The sequence below is a fragment of the Anopheles arabiensis genome, chromosome 3 (assembly GCF_016920715.1).
Source record: "Anopheles arabiensis isolate DONGOLA chromosome 3, AaraD3, whole genome shotgun sequence".
Classification (NCBI taxonomy): domain Eukaryota; kingdom Metazoa; phylum Arthropoda; class Insecta; order Diptera; family Culicidae; genus Anopheles; species Anopheles arabiensis.
The window spans coordinates 67,042,665-67,061,587 of record NC_053518.1 but is presented as its reverse complement, the minus strand read 5'-3'; the positions used below and the strand labels follow the sequence as shown (position 1 = coordinate 67,061,587).

General features: G+C 42.7%; 1 protein-coding gene across 11 annotated transcripts in view; it reads right to left on the bottom strand.

The window, feature by feature from the left end:
- Positions 1-7,950: 7,950 nt before the first annotated feature.
- Positions 7,951-18,923, bottom strand: part of LOC120904454 (spectrin beta chain) — a 34,725-nt gene continuing 23,752 nt past the window's right edge. For 5 of the 11 annotated variants that reach the window (XM_040314441.1, XM_040314443.1, XM_040314442.1 and 2 more), the window contains exons 4-11: positions 17,021-18,923; positions 16,728-16,924; positions 16,452-16,647; positions 14,094-14,279; positions 13,124-13,233; positions 12,878-13,044; positions 12,616-12,798; positions 7,951-10,525 (exon numbers count right to left, since the gene is read on the bottom strand). The exon at positions 17,021-18,923 is cut by the window's right edge and continues 3,684 nt beyond it. In XM_040314441.1, the coding sequence (XP_040170375.1) occupies positions 10,522-10,525; positions 12,616-12,798; positions 12,878-13,044; positions 13,124-13,233; positions 14,094-14,279; positions 16,452-16,647; positions 16,728-16,924; positions 17,021-18,923 (2,946 nt within the window). In that variant the 3' untranslated portion in view covers positions 7,951-10,521. Of the gene's footprint in view, positions 10,526-12,615; positions 12,799-12,877; positions 13,045-13,123; positions 13,234-14,093; positions 14,280-14,892; positions 15,025-15,870; positions 15,925-16,451; positions 16,648-16,727; positions 16,925-17,020 lie in introns of all 11 variants that reach the window. The other 6 variants (XM_040314440.1, XM_040314450.1, XM_040314447.1 and 3 more) reach the window with 6 other exon arrangements.

Here is an 18,923-nt window from a genome sequence, read left to right as displayed (position 1 = left end):
AATGCGAAACCATACAACAGTACAGAGGAAATGAGAAAGCTCTCCTCCAAGCGAGGAAGCTCAACTGGTTGGCTATCCCACAAACAGATGGCACCACCAGCTTTTTTGCTATTTTTGGAATGCATGAGTCGTTTGCCGTCTGCTAAACGAAGTCTTTCTATATTCCGTTTAGGTTGAGAACTTGAGTCGTTTAGAAGCCGTTTATTGGTCGTTTAGTGGATTTGTGGCACTTGGGTTGGGATGCATCGCTAGGACTAGAACAGCAATACGATTGTTTAGATACTAAACTCCCAAAGTCAACCATCAGGACTGAAGCAAATGATACTTGAATAATGGTCGATGGAGTTGATACCCGTGTATCTGATCATACGGCCATTTATTTTTATTTTTTTGGTCAGAATGTTAGAAGGGTTTGAAAAATATGATCGGTTGAAGATAGGCAAAACACATTGCCAAACACAGAAAAGGACGGCGATATAGCGATGTGGAAAAGCGCCATCTATTGAACAGTTCTGCGGCCCTCCGAAGCTTTGGGTATTTTTGTATGGACATTCAATTTTTCAGTTGTTTGAGCTAAATCTCTGTCGATTAATCTATAAAAAGATCTTTTTACATTACACAGAAAATTATCCGTCGTTGACCTTATTTGATAGAAAAATCTACTAAGAAAAATGGAATGGATATTTATGTAAAAAATGTCACCGCGGGAGAAGGGTGAAAAGGAGGGGGGTCCATGACGGTCCATATTATTAAGTCGTACGAATTGACTACTGTGCCACGGGACGCCCTAATTTCGTTAAGACGTTAATAAAGGCACCGGTCCTAGGAACGTCTTAAAGCACCTTCTGAATGACCCTGTTAAGTCTTCTTCTTATGTTAAAAACGGAAAAAACGAGATTAAGGACGTGGAGAAGAGAAAAGGCAGAAATTGAACAGCAAACAGCCTTACAGTCAGCTAGCAGAAGCCGTTATCCGTTCCACCATACGTCTCACGTCCAAAGTTCAGATGTTAGTTAGCATTAACAATGCACATAAAGAGCAAATTGATATGAGACACTTTGTTAATACCTTTATTCACTAATCGATCACTTTCAGCCAGCATAACGTTTGTGTTTTGCAGTATGCATCCATACATATGTAGAATTGTATGTGTGTTTGTTTTGTGAGGGGTTAGTGTGTTGGTGTAGCATTTTTGTTTGTATTTGCTATTGTTTTGCTATGAGCACGTGAGGGCGCGCCCTTTGAACACGTGGGGCCAAATGCCTGTTCCTTACTGCCTCTTTAACGCCAAGCTGTTTATACCAGAGCGCACAATGCCTATGCCACGTGTATCAAAGGGGCAGTAGTAGAAGTAGTAGTGGCAACAGTAGCACTAGCAGTAGTAGTAGCATCATCATATCGGCAGCTGCAGCCACTTGTCTATTTGTTTTTGTTTGGAGATTTCATTCCATGTTCCATGTGTTTGTTGTTTGTTTTATTGGATCGTACGTACACCGAACTAACTGCTCTATTACTCATTGTTCATGATCTTGTACTGCCGGCTGTACCACGCCCCTAGCAGGCGCATAGTTACTTAAAACAAATAAGAATTTGCCTTATCACCTAATATTTTTTTAAATAAAACTTTTGCATTATAGAAATGTAAATACGGTGTTTTGAATTTGTTTTGTGTCTTTTATATATGTGTGTGTATATATAGAATCGTTTTGCTTTCGAATTTGCATCAAGTTAATAACACGCAAGAGCACAGATACAAACAGGAGGAGGGGGAGCAGTGAGGAAAGGATCGGGAAAGGATGCAGCGTGTCCTTATTATCACTTCTCGCTTCCCTTTGTTTCCACCTGCAAACCTCCCACTACACACACCCCATGCCTTGGACAGGTTAACTCGCGCTAAACACGTGAGGCCATCGGGCACACGGGAAAATCGCTTACTTTACTTAATTTTTACGCAACACACACAACGACGTGTGTCTGTGTGTTTTAACCGAACAACGGCAATAAAGCAAAAGCAATAAGAAGCGCAACAGTTTAATCATCCTAATTTCGGTTGTTTTTCATGCACAATTATTAGGACGCTCACCCTTTTTCTGACATCAAATACAAGCGCTACGAATATATACGCCCGGAACAAACATATTTGCTTTCGCTTCTGTTGCAATGACAAAAAGGGGTTTTAATTTCTTAATTTTTGTTTTTTTCTTGTAATGTGATTTTTTCCTCCTTTTTTGGTTACTTGCTGTTTCCAATCGTGTTATAATAATTTGTACCCAATTTTATATCACTTAAACTTGTTTCCCCGTTGTTTTTTTGTTTTAAATCCCCATCTGTACCGTCGCACAGTTTTTTCTCTTTACTTTAACGAATAATGCCGTTTCGAACGCAGCGAGAAAGCTTTGTTAATTATACACGTTCCAAAACATTGGATCAATCAAACAAACAAGCGTACAGTAGTTTAATAATACATACATTTATATAAGCCCCGGCTCATCCCGTCTCATATCTCGATTCTAATCGATCTTTTCGGGTCATCACAAACCGCGTGTCCCCGCGTGTGTTCGTTCTATATGCATTTATGCTTTATGTTGGCAGAAAAAGTGCACTTTCTTTCCATTCCACTCGCGAACATGGCCTCTTACGTTCCACCATCATTCGATCCATCCACGCAAAGGCAAAGCGCGCGTTTTGCCCAAGCAGAAGCAAACGAAACGCTAAAAATAAAGAAAAACATAAACAAAAAAGCAAAACCGTCGTGTAGATTATCTCGTAATACTTAAACGTAATGCTATTTATTCCACCGATTTTCGCGTGTAATCGTTTTTTTCCTTCGCTTTCTTCCATATATATATATATATATATATATATATATATATATATATATATATATATATATATATATATATATATATATAATCTACCGCTAATAATAATCTCACTATATATAAAATCGAAAATCGCCGCAATGACGTGAGAGTTAACATTCAACAAAAGAGAAAGAAAGCGGTGAGAGCAGAGCTCTCTTAGCAACGCGCGTCGCTGCGAAAGGACTTGCTCCAAGCACTATTGCTAGCCCGCGGATGTTGCGGGTAATGGTTACTTAGATTTTTTGTTTGGATAAATCGATTTGAAATCACGTGGTATTGGATATAATGAACATTTCTTAAATAATTAAAGATGCAAATTAGCCACCTGATGATGGCCCATCTCATACCCCTTCCCATTATAAATCAAGATAATCAAGGCTATATTTAAAAAAACATATTTGAAAACTATGCAAAATAGCTTAATTATGAAATGGTTGATATTCCAATTAATTCAATCATTCATAAAGCCAACTATACTCATTATTGGTGCTTAAGCACCTCAAATACTGTATACACCGTCGTCATCAGCAGAAAAGTGTGGTATATAATATCCTGTAAAACGGGTTGTTATACCCGGTACGTCGAACATGTACACTCGCTCAAATCTTCTTCTATTTGTCGTAACGTCCTACGCGGACATGCCGGCCTTTACAGGCTTTCAAGACTTAATTCATTACCACGTGGCCGGATATTCAATCCTTGCTGCGGGCGGTCTGTCCATTCTGGGATTGAACCCATGACGGGCATGTTATTGAGTCGTTCGAGTTGACGACCACGTACCACGGGACCGCCCCAAATCTACTACACCCTCAAATCTGCTACTCCGCATTACAGTCTGAGTCGGGACAAGGAAAACGCATGACAATAAGAAGCAGATGTAAGCGAGAGACCCTAAACGCCCATATGCTAAAAAACCTTGCTGAAATTTTGAGCGAGGAAGCGGTGGGAGTATTGATGGCTTGAAAATTAAAATTGAATTTGTAACGATTTGCTCGCGGGTGAGAAGAACTCCTTATTTCAGGATGTCCTTCCGGAACAAAGCACTAAAGGAAGAGATGGTTCATTGCGCAACATGGCTGCAACATACTGCGCGTTAGGTGAGACAACCGTGCGCACTGCATTTAGCCGGATCAGCATCAACTGCAGAACGATCCACAATGAAACTATGCTTACTGTAGCGTGCCCAAGAGGGCTGAAAAGATTCTGACTGTATCTATCAAGAATGATGGCGATATCTACCATGTGATGCTATCACCGTACTATGGTGCTGATTAAGAACAACCACGTTATAATTAAGGACATGTCAAATTAAAAGCAAAATCTGAAAGATGTGGGGCTTCAAGAGTAATTAAAGTAGTTTGCCAGTAAACGTGAATTTAGTTAATTGATCTGGAAAGGCTATAACAGTGTTGAACCATTCTTTTCTATAACAGTATAGATTGGAATATTAGAACTACACCGTCGAAATAGCAATGTGAGGGAATATGTTCACTGTTGAAATTTGATGTTTTGCACAACAATAACAATTGTCTCATACACAAATACCAATTCCATTCAATACTTCAAAACCAGTTTCAGGATAGTAAAATAAAATTTTGACGGCGTTTTGGAAATGACCTTTTTGAAATTTAAGACCGGGAAAGTTTACATTGAAAATCTCATCAATCTAATCAATCCAAGCATCTATTACTTATTACCTAACGTATGAAACATAAGTCGAAAAAAAGAGTAGAAATGGAATTCGAACCATGTGCGATATCATATTTTTGTATTAAATAATTAAAGATGCAAATTAGCCATCTGATGATGAGGCCCATCTCATACCCCTTCCCATTATAAATCAAGATTATATTCAAGGCTATATTAAAAAACATATTTGAAAACTATGCAAAATACCTTAATTGTGAAATGGTTGATATTCCAATTAATTCAATCATTCATAAAGCCAACCATACTCATTATTGGTGCTTAAGCACCTCAAATACTACATACACCGTCGTCATCAGCAGATAAGTGTGGTATATAATATCCTGTAAAACGGGTTGCTATACCCGGTACGTCGAACATGTACACTCCCTCAAATCTTCTTCTATTTGTCGTAACGTCCTACGCGGACATGCCGGCCTATACAGGCTTTCGAGACTTAATTCATTACCACGTGGCCGGATATTCAATCCTTGCTGCGGGCGGTTTGTCCATTCTGGGCTTGAACTCATGACGGGCATGTTATTGAGTCGTTCGAGTTGACGACCATGTACCACGGGACCGCCCCAAATCTACTACACCCTCAAATCTACTACTCCGCATTACAGGCTGAGTCGGGACAAGGAAAACGCATGACAATAAGAAGCAGATGTAAGCGAGAGACCCTAAGCGCCCATATGCTAAAAAACCTTGCTGAAATTTTGAGCGAGGAAGCGGCGGGAGTATTGATGGCTTGAAAATTAAAATTGAATTTGTAACGATTTGCTCGCGGGTGGGAAGTACTCCTTATTTCAGGATGTCCTTCCGGAACAAAGCACTAAAGGGAGAGATGGTTCATTGCGCAACATGGCTGCAAAATACTGCGCGTTAGGTGAGACAACCGTGCGCACTGCATTTAGCCGGATCAGCATCAACTGCAGAACGATCCACAATGAAACTATGCTTACTGTAACGTGCCCAAGAGGGCTGAAAAGATTCTGACTGTATCTATCAAGAATGATGGCGATATCTACCATGTGATGCTATCACCGTACTATGGTGCTGATTAAGAACAACCACGTTATAATTAAGGACATGTCAAATTAAAAGCAAAATCTGAAAGATGTGGGGCTTCAAGAGTAATTAAAGTAGTTTGCAAGTAAACGTGAATTTAGTTAATTGATCTGGAAAGGCTATAACAGTGTTGAACCATTCTTTTCTATAACAGTATAGATTGGAATATTAGAACTACACCGTTGAAATAGTAATGTGAGGGAATATGTTCACTGTTGAAATTTGATGTTTTGCACAACAATAACAATTGTCTCATACACAAATACCAATTCCATTCAATACTTCAAAACCAGTTTCAGGATAGTAAAATAACATTTTGACGGCGTTTTTGGAAATGACCTTTTTGAAATTTAAGACCGGGAAAATTGACATTGAAAATCTCATACAACCAAATCAATCCAAGCATCTATTGCTTATTACCTAACGTATGAAACATAAGTCGAAAAAAAGAGTAGAAATGGAATTCGAACCATGTGCGATATCATATTTTTGTAGTTCATTCTTACATTTATGGGCATAAAAAACACAAAATGGATTGAAGCAGAAGTGAGCATTTCAAAAAAATATGTTTTTAAGTACGCAATTGGGATTGGATCTAAACATATTGTATATGTGTTAGCGGCACCCTAATTTTTTAATCCACTGCACATCAATACGTTATTCAATTAACACGTTGTAGAGGTTACTACTTAGCTATGCTTTCGTCGCTGGCATATTGCTCAATACGATTGATACTGCTTCACTTCTGTCGCGCTTACATTGGTATGCACCTTGTCGCACCTTACGTTATCGTTTCTGTCTCCAGTTACCTATATGTCGTACACGTTTTGCTCGCAATGAGCCTTTTGTAAGAGCTATGTCGTCTTTTAATAGTACTTCTGATCTGTTCGATTTCAACATATCCTATCCTGTCTACCGATCCCGTCTTCGCTCCTTTTCCGTACCATAAACTCCTTCCAACTCCTGCGTGAATAATTGTATACTATAGTCAGTAAGCACTATTGCTGTAACCCAACGTGGCCGAGCAATTAATACAATAAAAATAAAAATAAATAAGTAAATGCTTTCCAAAAAATCACGCCGATAACTAAAAAATAATAATCAAAGAATTATACATTTGTGTACAGAGGCATGGAACGTATCAGTTCGATTGAAAATAAGTAGGAATGCAGCTACTGAACCTTCTATTTTATCAAAATCGCCATAAAACTCGCCAATTATGATTATCATTGTTATTACTTATAAGTGATAGTAAATAAGATTCATTGGTACTTTACGTGCGTAACAAATAGCCTTAATTTTTAACACCAGTTAAAAATATTTACAAAATTGCGTGACTTGGTTTTCAAAGGTTATTTAAGATTTAAGATTTACATCAGTATGGCTCAAAAGTAGCATCATGGATATTTAACGGTTCTGCAATGTACAGTAAGAACTGTCCAGGAAGTTACAAGGTTAACACATTTGTAAGAACAAATAAGAACAAATAGGTGTTTGAGTTACAGGGTTTCCAAGTCACTTTGCGATGTGAGCTGCACAATTCATCTCACTTGAGACGTATTTCTATTCTGACGTGCTACTTCATTTGGCCCGAAATAATTTTCTATTCCGCCGCATTCATTTTCATCCATTATATGAAGTCTTTTCACAGGGGATGTTAGCTGGAGCCGTCCGCGATGTTTACATTTTTTTTCAAAAATAAATTTTTGGGCTTTTAGTGCTGATTTGTGATACAAGTATGTTGTTTAACAAAGAATAGAAGTTTATCTTTGCTCCGCTTTGCTATAAGCCCAAAAATTTATTTTTGAAAAAAATGTAAACATCGCGGACGGCTCCAGCTAACATCCCCTGTGAAAAGACTTCATATAATGGATGAAAATGAATGCGGCGGAATAGAAAATTATTTCGGGCCAAATGAAGTAGCACGTCAGAATAGAAATACGTCTCAAGTGAGATGAATTGTGCAGCTCACATCGCAAAGTGAGTTGGTAAACCCTGTATGGTTGTTGCCACTGAACGTGTAGAGTTTGAAAATAATTCGAAATTTGAGGACATCCGGTAGATTTTACCGGGCCTAAACTAGTCATAATTATAATAATCATTATGCATTTTGTATCGTTCTCTCTCTCTGTTTCCTCTCTTACTGCATTTCTAATCATAGAGGCTGCTGGCAGTTTAAAAATATATAATTCATATTTAAATTTGATTGAATTTTCTCATCTCACATTGTATCGTTTGCTTGTTTCTTTCGATCCTAAAAAAACAAAGTTTTTTTTTATAATTTAGTTAAGCTGTTTTTTTTTTTGCGTTAGAGTGCGCTGCTCACACCTTTGCAACACAGCAGCATGAAGTTGTTCTTCGTTTTTTCGGGGTTTTTTTCAAGCTTACACACACTTACTTTTGTTGTATTTGTTGCATTTTTCACTTTATACTTCTTTTGTTGTTGTTTCGTACACAGTTGAAGTGGTTTTGTTTTGCTATTTTCAGCCACATATTTTAAACTCCTTCCGTTTTCTTAGCAACGCACACAAACACACACACGCTAACAATTTCGTTTCCTACTCTCGTCCATTTTTGTTGCCTTCTTCACACTTAAGCTAAAATCAGAAAACAAAACAAACAATCAAGAAAAAAATATTAAAAATAAAAGAGCAAAACAAAACCAATAAATTATATGGTTATGTAAAAATAAATAATTAATTCACGCACATCATACACGGCGCGATTACTTATAATGTGACAGCAGGGTTTGGCGTTACCCTTTTTGTATCTCCAGCTTCTAACGAGTAGAATGATTAAAAGGCTTTAATAGGCTTGGCAAACGCACATAAGCCGCAAGCGGAAGCAAACAGCAATCAATCCAGCTCGGCGCTGATCGAAATTAGGTGCGGAAAAGGGAAAACTTACTGAAAAAAAGCTTCAGCTTCGTTTCCCTTCCATTGCAACCATTGCAAGCAAATGTTGCCTTCTGCTCATCGCTAAATAAGCTTGTGTGTGAGGAGAAAGTGTGCATATAAACGGCTGTTCTCGTTGTTGTCCTCCATCGTCGATCGTCCTCCCTTACAGTTCGCAACAAAAGCTGCCTATCAACAAACACCTTTCATTATCATTTCATCCCATGTTAGACACCACACCGAAACGCGTTCGAGATTCTTTTCTTTTACGAAACGAAACTGAAGCCTCTTCGAAGTGTTATAGTAGCGATAGGTAGGTAGGTAGGTAGTAGAAGTAGTAGTAGTAATGCTTCCATTTTCATATTTTCATTTCACTTTGTTTCGATTTATTTGCGTGTTCACATGGTTCTTTTGTGTATGTATCGCGTTAGCTAGCTGTGTTCTTATTTATCTTCGCTTTACTATTTTCGCTCGCGCCTTCAAGCGAGCACACACGTGTTTGTGTTTCGATAAATTATTCTTTTAAATAAATATATTACTACTTCTTTACTTCGCTTTTACATCTTTGTATTTGTATGTAAGGATTGCTCCTCCTGCTGCATTCCTCTCCCATTGGAAATTTGCACTATAAATTGTTGTTTTGATCGTGGGATTTAATTCAGCATGCGCCTGGCGTTGCGTTGTAGCGCTCGCTCGCTTGTGTTGGCTACCATCATCATCCGCATCTTCTTCTACTCTTTTGTATTTGTTTCTCCATTTTGCTCCTTTCTAGTCTGAATGTTGTCAGAAATGTTTCATCCTTGCTACGTCTGTTTGTTTGTTTGTGTATGGTTGATTTCATCATTACATTTGTTGCCTTTTAGAACGCCTTAAAGCATGCGCAATATTTGTTACAAAGTTTTGTTTCCACTACCATCATCTATTGCGATGGGAGTTTTATTACAACGTTTTGCCTTTCTAGTGCTGTATTACTTTCACAAAGTTCTTTTGCGCTTACCTTGCCTAGCTGCTCTAGCTAACTGTTTCAGCCGAAACAGAAATCGCCTAAACTGTCCTACAATATCTTTGTATGTGTGTGCATGCGTGAGTTTGAAAAATTGCATTGAAATTGAGAATTTTCACATCTCTTGTTCTTGACTGACGTCAATAGCTTGATTTCTGCATTCTTTTTTTATTATTTTCATTACACAAACACACACACATACTCGCGCATGGCGCCATTTTCGTCAAGTTTAATAATGTAAAATAATTAATTTGTATACGCAATAAAAATATAGTCCTCATCGATATAACAAATAAAAACGAAATAATGTTGCATCGTGTAAAGCCAACCCCGCTCGCTTGCTGCTTCTTCTTCACCACCACCACGTCGTGGTGAATCCTTCCAGCGTTCCTGGTTCGCGCGTTCTCGGTCTCTATCTCGTTCGCTTCCGGCGGTAGAGGGCACACGCTGCATCCACCATGAGTTGCACACCATCATCATCCATTAAATCCAATGAAGCCTTATGGCGCCAATCGTGGGCATTTTTTGTTGCTACACATTAATGCCACACGCCGGGGCAAACAGGTAGAACAACTTAAACGGAAAACGAAACACGAACCAATCCATTCCAATCTGGGGGAGTCTGGGAGACGGAGGGGGAGTCGCGCACGCGCTGCAGCTGTCTGCGATAGCAGCACCTTAACAAGCTACTTCCAGTGCCTGAACAAAGATTGATCGAGGCGGCAAACACGCACAGAGCCCGCGCTTGGATGGCTGGCTTAAGGATAGAGTTTGCGTGACGCGACTGTGTTCGCATTGTTTTCGTGTGTTTGCGGCGTTGTGTGTGGTGACTCTCGTATGTGTCCGTATGTTTTCTTTTTTTTTTGCTTTGCGAGAGCGAGAGAAGTTTCTAAGGATAACTAGTTTGTAATTTTTAGCTGTGTTTGTTTTTTTCTTCTTCTGTTTCTGCAATGTTGTAATTGTTCGTCTGTTTAACGAGTTTATGTGTGTTTTCGTAACTTTCTTAGCTGTGGAATGGAAGAAAAAAAAACACAAACGAAACACAACACAATGGAAAGAAGAAGAAGAAGAAAGGAAAAAAGAAAACAGAATGAGAATAACGTTCAATTTTGCAGTACCCCCGCGGTACCCCTCCACAGGATCCAATTCCAAAACTACATAATTACATATACATAGAGATAGATAATCATACACCAACTAAAGCGGATCGGGTGACGCATGATTGGGGTGGTGTGTGCGTCCTTTTTATTGCGGTGCCGCTCCCCCAATCACACGTCACCCGATCTTGCCGTACGAAGCCCATTTGCGAAGCAGAACGGAAAGCGTATTTGCGTATGTAGTGTACTGCGCGGGATCAGTTTTTTTTTGTATTTCTGGCATGCATATCTTCCCAATACACACTCATGCAACCTCCGCTCCTGCGATACACTACCACCGCCGTATACGCTTTCCCTTCTTGTTGTCGTCATCGCCCGCGTGTCTTGTTTGTTGTTGGCCAATTGAATGAATGTTTTCTGTTTTGCGAAATGAATTTGCTGAACCCATCCATCATGCTGGTTTTGATGCGAGCGCGTAATGTGTGTGCTTCGTGAAAATGATGGGAAAAACGGAGGAGGAGGTTTAACCAGCAGAGCAGCTTGGTTAAATAGCGTAACATAAAACAAAAGCAAACGTAAAAAACACATAAAAAAAGGCCCTCTCTTTACAGGGTTGCTCTGGGGTGTCTCATAGCAGTGGGATACTTTCTTGACTCTTTCTAATTGGAAATGAACTTTATATGGTGAGAACAGAAACATTCTATTGGATTTGTCCCAAAAGGGTCCTATAGAATCCAATTCGTTTCACATAAAGTTCATTTCGTGTAAGAAAAAATCAAGAAACTATCCACAAGTATGAGAAATACCCCTTAAAACCCTATATCAACACAACGTCACAACACAAATGGAAGTTAAATGTGCTACCGCCCCGCAAGAAAGGAAGATTCCGGATCAATGCTGATGCATAAGTAGTACTAGTAGCATGTAGTGAATAGCGCATTATGCTGTGATTGTATGTTCGTTCTGTGCGTGTGGTGAAATGGGAAGAGTGGTGTGATTGGGAAGAGTGAACGATAAGAAGCTCGTTTTATCGTGCCCTTTTTCCCGAATGCTTCCAATGCTGATTTTGTTAGCACGTTTAATGGATCTGTGGAATGCGAAAACACAGTCCGCGTGATCTTAAGTGTCTAAAAATAGTTACAAGACGCTAAAACTCTTTGTTGAGGCAGAGCTTGTTCTTCGGAGAGTAGTGGGTATTATATGCAGCCGCAACCGGTTGTGCTTGTACTTCTTGCTCACAGCAGATCAAGAGTATATCCGATCATCTACCGGAGATATTGTAATTAGTGTTTCACATTCATCTATAGTAAGAAGTGTTTTCCTAAGTTAAAAATCACAACAAGTTTAGTACAGTGTTTGCAAATGGTGTAAAGTGTTCAAAACATTAAACACACGCGTTAAAGGTTAATCTCAAGTGGGGTGTAAGCTTTCATTTTTAGAGAGCAAAAAACAATGTCATATCAAACCCGGAGATGGATAGAAAACAAAATCAAACTAACATTCGCAAACTGACAAAACTGGAAAGCCATTTTCGGTGTGAATGCTGCAGAGGGAACACACGGTTGTTGTTGTTGGTGGTGGTGGTGGGGTTTGTAGTAGCATCACACGACTCGTCTGCACACACTGGCCGGGGATAACGGGGAAGGTGGATGGTGCTCGCACAGGTAAAGTTTACGGGAGCAGAATTTAGAAACTAAACGGGCAAAACAAATCTAAAGGCAATAGAACTAAAAACGTGACTGGCCAACGCAAAAAAATGCGCACAAACTTTCACTAACGTCTGCTGCTGAGAGCCTTGGGGTTGATCAAATGCAAAACAAAAAACTAAAATCCACATTCGCCACTCAATGGTTTCTTGTGGCGCAGCTCCACTGCCTCGCGGCACAAAGAAACCAAACTGGCGCGGCGTGCGCACGCATGGGTTGGGCTACGATTATTATGATGATGTATGGATGTGGATGGGATGGGATGGGTTGAAGAATGGTAAAATTCCGATTTACTTTTTCTTCAGTGTAAAGAATGACCGTCTCTTCTGTTCATCCTTCTGAGAGGAAGCGGGCAGCGTTAGCGAACGACCTTCGCCGCTAGCGTCAAGCTCGCATTGTGCTTTCAAAGCGGTTACCCATTGCTGCATCTCCGCATCGTCGTGACACTGGAGCAGGAATTCGCCGCCATTCGATAGCCTGTTTAAAAGTAGAAAGGGATTTTTATAGATATAATACTTCTGGAATGATTGAATACAGTCATCGCAACGCATCTTACTTGATTCTGAACACGTGCTTCTTCTTCGTGTAGTCGCTGGCAATCTCGATCTGGGCGCCCTTCAGCTCTAGCGGCGGCTCGCCGCGGAACGTCTGTTCCGGTACCGATTTCGCCGATCGCTGATCCTTGAAGAACGTTAACCGGCCACTGCGGGCAACGCAGTACACCTGTTTGAAAAAAGATGAATGAAAGAATGCATTATTAGAAATGTCGAAAAAATCGTTTTAAACAAACCAAACGGCTTACCTTATCCCAGGAACGGTTCGAAGCTTTCTTGGTAGTGGATTCCCATTCGTGCTTGCGGGTAAGGATGCCTTCCTGTGCACCTTCGTCTGCGCCACCTGGACTAGGACGATCTGAACGCGTGAATAAATGGTACGGAGAAACGGCGAAAAAAATGGGAGGGGAAAAATCGTGTCCCAAAAAGATGGAAACACAAACAGCGCGTGGTTAGTAGAAGTTAGTAGATTAAGTGGGAGGGAATATTGCTTCAATTATTATCTTCTTCTTCTACTTCTTCTTTTGTTTTTGATATAGTTTCAAGCCTCACTACTACAACGAAATGCCATTCCGCAATTCAATTGCTTTAAAGGGTCGCTTTTGCAGTCGCGCTTTTCTACTACTTGCCGTGCAAGTGTGGGCGGTGGTGCTATAATGCTTATCTACTTTTAAGCTTTTTTTCATTTTTTTTGTATAAAAAAACATCACAGCACAACATCAATACAAGGATTCATGCAGGTTTCATCATTACTTACTGATAACACCATACGCGGCAAACTTTATCATGCAAAAAAAAACACATTAAGCGATAAAAATGGAACAAAACGGGCGCGGGGGATACAAATACCTTCTACTTGGTGGGGAGGCGTGTGCTCCTTGCTCGAAGAGAGGAAGAGAGAGAGCGACGGTAACGATCCGGTGCGAGAAAGGAAAATTAATCCCTTGCAAAGAAATGAACCGTTTTTTCTTGGGTCGAATTTTGGGATTAAATTTGGGATAAATAAAGCAATAATGTTTTGGCATTTAAGGAAGGACGATGATGATGATCCAAAATAGGCTATTTTTAGATGAATGAGAACAAAAGCGCACCAATATTTGCGGTGGGTTGGGGATAAAGAAGGGATTAAGGGGATAAGAAGTAATAACGCAAATGGGATCTTTTTTTTGTTGTTTCTACGCCGCTGTGGCCGTCACTGTTTGCACGATTAACCAATACCTTCGTCATCGGAGGCTGCCCCGTCGTCCGCCTTCGAAGCGGTGCGCTTCCACCGGAAGCTGCGGAACGGACTCTTGGAGCGAGACCGTCGACTGACCTTGACGCCGGCCGATGCACTGGCCGAGCTGCTGGACCGCTCCTTCGGTACGCCGGAATGCCGCCGCGACACGAGCGTTTCACCGGCGACTGAGCGCGCGCGTGCGTGTGTGTTAATGGCGTGCATGTTGAGGCCGTGGTTGCAGCAAGATACATCGACACACGTTTTTTTTTGCATTGGGAAGAAGGTTGTGGCGGTGGTGGTAGTTGTGGGGTGATAAAAACAATTTGGGGCATGCAGCAGCATAATGCGGCGAGAGAGGTCGGTGATGATGATGACGAGGTGAGAGCATGGTGTACACATTTCGATTTGGTCGATTTGGTTTTTACGGAAGGGAGAGGCCACACACAGGTGATGTTGGTGGTGGTGGTGTCGTTGATCGATCGGTGGTGATAAGAAATAAAACGAATTGAAGATAAAATTATGATAACGTGACATTTTAAACACAAACAAGGGAAACATAAAGGAGGGAAACGGGGAGTTTGGTGTGACGTAGCTGCTATTCCTCCAAATAGCTCATAAAGAGTTAAACCCACCACCGACGCGTGAAAGATAAATAGATATCCGTAATAAAGGGGTTTAAACCGCCACCAGGTACAAAAAAAAACATGTAGATGAAATGATTTCACATAAATCTAAATACAACACAAAGAGTGAAACGCACACACACACACACACAAAAGGCCCACGATAAATACTTACAAGAGGATCGCTTCGGCACTGCCCCGGTGGATCCGGAGGAGGACGAGTAGGTGGATTTGAAAATGGAAGTGCTTTGCTCAAGTGACGCACTGCGAAACGAACCGAACAGTGTTCGGGGTTTTCGCACATGCACTGGGACGAAGACAAATCCATGTACCAAAACACACAACCGAACACCAAAACACAGAAAGCCCCCGCGAAAGCAAAACCCAAAGTAAATGAAAATAATAGTAAACGAAAGTGTTTGTTAGTAGATAAAAAGGCACAATGGTAAAATCAATCATGTTAGAGAATCAAAATAAAACATACAATAATACAAAACAATTTCAAAAACTATATCAACGACGCACACAAGGAAAGCTTAAAGTAGATAAACGACACACCTCTAAAGCGAACTGGCTAGTGTAGAATTGCACGGAAGTAGAAAAACATTAACAGAACAAATAAATATGTACAACTATTTGTTCTAGAGTAACAAACTAAAGTACAGACACAAAAAAAACATTGCAGGGGTTTTCAAATCACGCGACTTCGAAAATACTGTATTCGTTACTTCCAAGATGTTTTTCAACAGCTGTCAAATGGTGTATTTTCGTAAAAAAGTCAATTCTTACACATGATTTTCAACACATCACAAAGAACTATCAAAACTCAATTCAGCTTAAGACGAGTCGAAAATCTTGTGAAAGAACTGAAACATTATTGTGATGCAAATACAACGTTTGACAGCTGTTGAATAACATCTTGGAGGAGGTGAACAATGATGTGTACATTCGAAAGTGACTTGGAAAACCCTGTAATGTTCAGTTTAAATAAATTTACAAAAATAAGGCATTTTCATATTAGTTGAGGCTAGAGCTAAGGGCTAAGAGGCTTTTGAAACACACACACACACACATAAAGGTGGAGAGAAGATAGTACTACACAGTACAATATACAAGAGAGTAAGAAGAGATAGGTGTGTTAATGCTCAAGTACCTGTCTGGGAAATGGGTCTTTCTTTTTCTACTGGTGAAGTGGCACGCATAGTGACTACAGGTGTGTTGGTTTTTGTTTTTTGCATTGAAAGTTTAGAACATTTGCAATTTCCAGATGTGATTTTGCGGGTAGTTTTTAGTAACGTTGTTTTAGAGGGTTTGCAGGTTTACGCCACACACATACACACATCAAGTTTTGTTCCAATCGAAAGTATGCGCCAATGGGTTATTGATTTTTGTTTGTTTGTTGGTTAATATTGGTATTAGCATTGTGATTTCGCGCGGGCAGCGTGTAAGAAAAACGAATTGTGAAGGTATTTATATATATATAGAAGAAAGGTACGGGTTATGTGATACAACATTGTTAGCAGTAGTAAACAGTAGTAATAGTAGTAGGAAAAGTATTTTAGTACGTAAAAAATACAAAGTTAGGAAAGAGAAATGGTCGAGGAATAGTCATTGGAGACAGGACAAAACACTGGATGTGGAACATTCAAGGAGTATGATGCACTCGGCAACGAGGTAGGAAGAAGGTAGGATCGTTCTTTACAGCATCACTATGGTACGAAAAGAATCGCTCACCTGACTCCTGCTCTCGGGTGGAATGTGGCGATCCGGGTGCATCGGCTGCGTCACGGGCTGCGGCTGCTTCCTGCTGCCGGATGGCTTCGGCCTCTGCCTCGGCTGCCGCACGTGCTGCCGCCGCTTCCGCTTCGAGCCGCTGGCGTTCCGCTTCCTCGGCCGCATCCTGGCGACGCTTCATTTCTTTGAGCTCAAACTGAAACAGAAAAGAAAGCAATTTTATTCAAAATTTACTCCAAAAAAGAAGACAGAAGAAGTTGGAGCATGAATACCGACCGTTGTCAATCGCTCCAATGCGCTAAAGCGTTCCTCTTGGGCGGCGGCAGACTTCTCGAAGGCTTCATGCTTCTTGATCAAATTCTCCACCTCGTCAATCGTGTGGCCCAGCTCGGTTGACATCAGGTACGGTTCCTGTGCGATAAGCCATGCCTCGGCGACGGCAGCATCCCGAGCGAACTGATACACCTCCAGGACTGCGCAAGGTGAGACACAGAGAGAGAGAGAAACACAGATTTAATGCACCAAAATCCATACAATCCAACAGAAAGCGCCTCCGCGTTTGCACTTACTCAGCTGCAAGTTCTCCCAACGTTCCTCCCACCGATGGAGCAGCGCATTCCGGCTGTTGGTAAGCTGCAGCAATCGATCCTTAATATCCGCCGACGCGTAGTGGTTGCGCGACAGCAGCTCCTTGCCGAGCGCCAGGCACGCGCTAAAGTTGTCCTCGCGTGTGTCGATCTCCGCCTTCAGGCTCTGGTGGTTGTTCATCAGCAGCTCGACGCCCGACACGTCGCGCGGCTTCTCGGACGTGTTCATCTGTCGCACCACATCCTCCATCCACAGCATCAGCGTGCGCACCATGTTGAAGAACTTGAACAGATCGCCCGTATCGGCCAGCTTGCCCCGGCGCTCCTCGCACATCGACTGCAGGTGGGCCCAGGCGTTCAGCACCTCGTGCTCACGGTTCGTAATTTCGCGCGCCTTCTCGCCCGCGTACGCCGCCTGCAGTTTGGCCGACTCCTCCTGAATCTGCTGCACCTGCGAGTGGAGCGTCATCAGGTCCTGGATGAAGTTCTGGTGCTTGCGCTGCAGCGCCGACACGACACCGGCGTCGCGGCCGAGCTCCTCCGACACGCCGTGCTGCTTCTCGTTGATGCGGCCCAGCACGTCCTTGCAGTCGTGGAAGAACTTGTGCAGCTCGCGCGAAGCGGCCAGCATCGCCTTACGCGTTTCGATCAGCTCGAGCAGATCCTGCCACGACTCGTTCAGCCCGTCCTTCCACTCCGCGATGGTGGCGCTGTCCGAGTGCCCAGCATGGATCAGATCGTCCGCAATGCCGTTCGCCTTCGCCACCCGCTCGCTGCCAACGGTGGCCGTATCCTGCGCGAACTCGTTGAACCGTTCCCACAGCAGCGTAATGTGGTCGTAATCCTGGCCCAGCTCGTGCGAACCGGCCACCACCTCGCGATCGGTAATCCACTGCTCCAGATCGTCCACCTCGCGGCTCAGCATGAACAGCTGCAGCGCCTCGTCCAAGCGGGCCCGGCGCTCTCCGGCCAGATCCTTCAGTCCGGCGTACAGCTTGTCGAGCTGGGACTGCTTCACCGACACCTGGTCGCTGTACGCGTGCTGCTCGGTCGTAAGCTGACGGGCGGTCTCACCCAGCTGACGGATCGTGTCGGCATAGTCCTCCACCGACTGCTCCAGACTCTCGTGCTTCTTCATCAGATTCTGGGCGGACGTTTCGTCCTTGCCGCGGTCCTCCACCATCATGTACAGCTCCTGCTCGCTCATCCACGACTCAGCCTCGGCCGCGTCGAAGAAGTACTGCTGCACCTTCTCGGACTGGTCGAGCTGGCGGTGCCGGTTCTCGACCGCATCCTTCAGCTCCTGCCACTTCTGCGTCAGCTGGCTGATCAGATCCGCGTACGAGCCCGCATCCTCGTGCCCCTCGTCGATCAGCTTCTGCCCATTGTTGCAGATCGTCATGATGCGCGGCTCGTGGTTGTCGATCTCGGTGTTGAGCGACTGGTGCTTCTTCTTCAGCACGTGCACGTTGAACAGCGAGTTGCCGTACTCGGTCGACTCGGCCAGCGGCATCTTCTCGTCGATCCACAGCTTCTCGTCCTCGACGTCGCGCCGGAACTGGAACGCTTCCTTCTTCTTCTCCAGCTGGCGCTGGCGCTCCAGCAGCGGTGCCTTGATCTTTTCGAAGCGCGCATTCACCGCCGTCTTCTTCTCGACGATCGGCTCGAGGACGTCGGACGGGGCCGTCTTGGTCAGCACCTCCGTCTGCTTGTCGAGCTCCTCGACCTGACGCGCCTTCACCGCCATCTGCGTCTGGATGATCTGCTGCTTCTGCATCAGGATGTTCACCGAGGTCAGATCGTTGCCCGTGTCCGTGTTGATGATCTGCTTCTCGAGATCGTCCATCCACGAGTCGATGTCGTCCACGCTCTGCTGCACAATCAC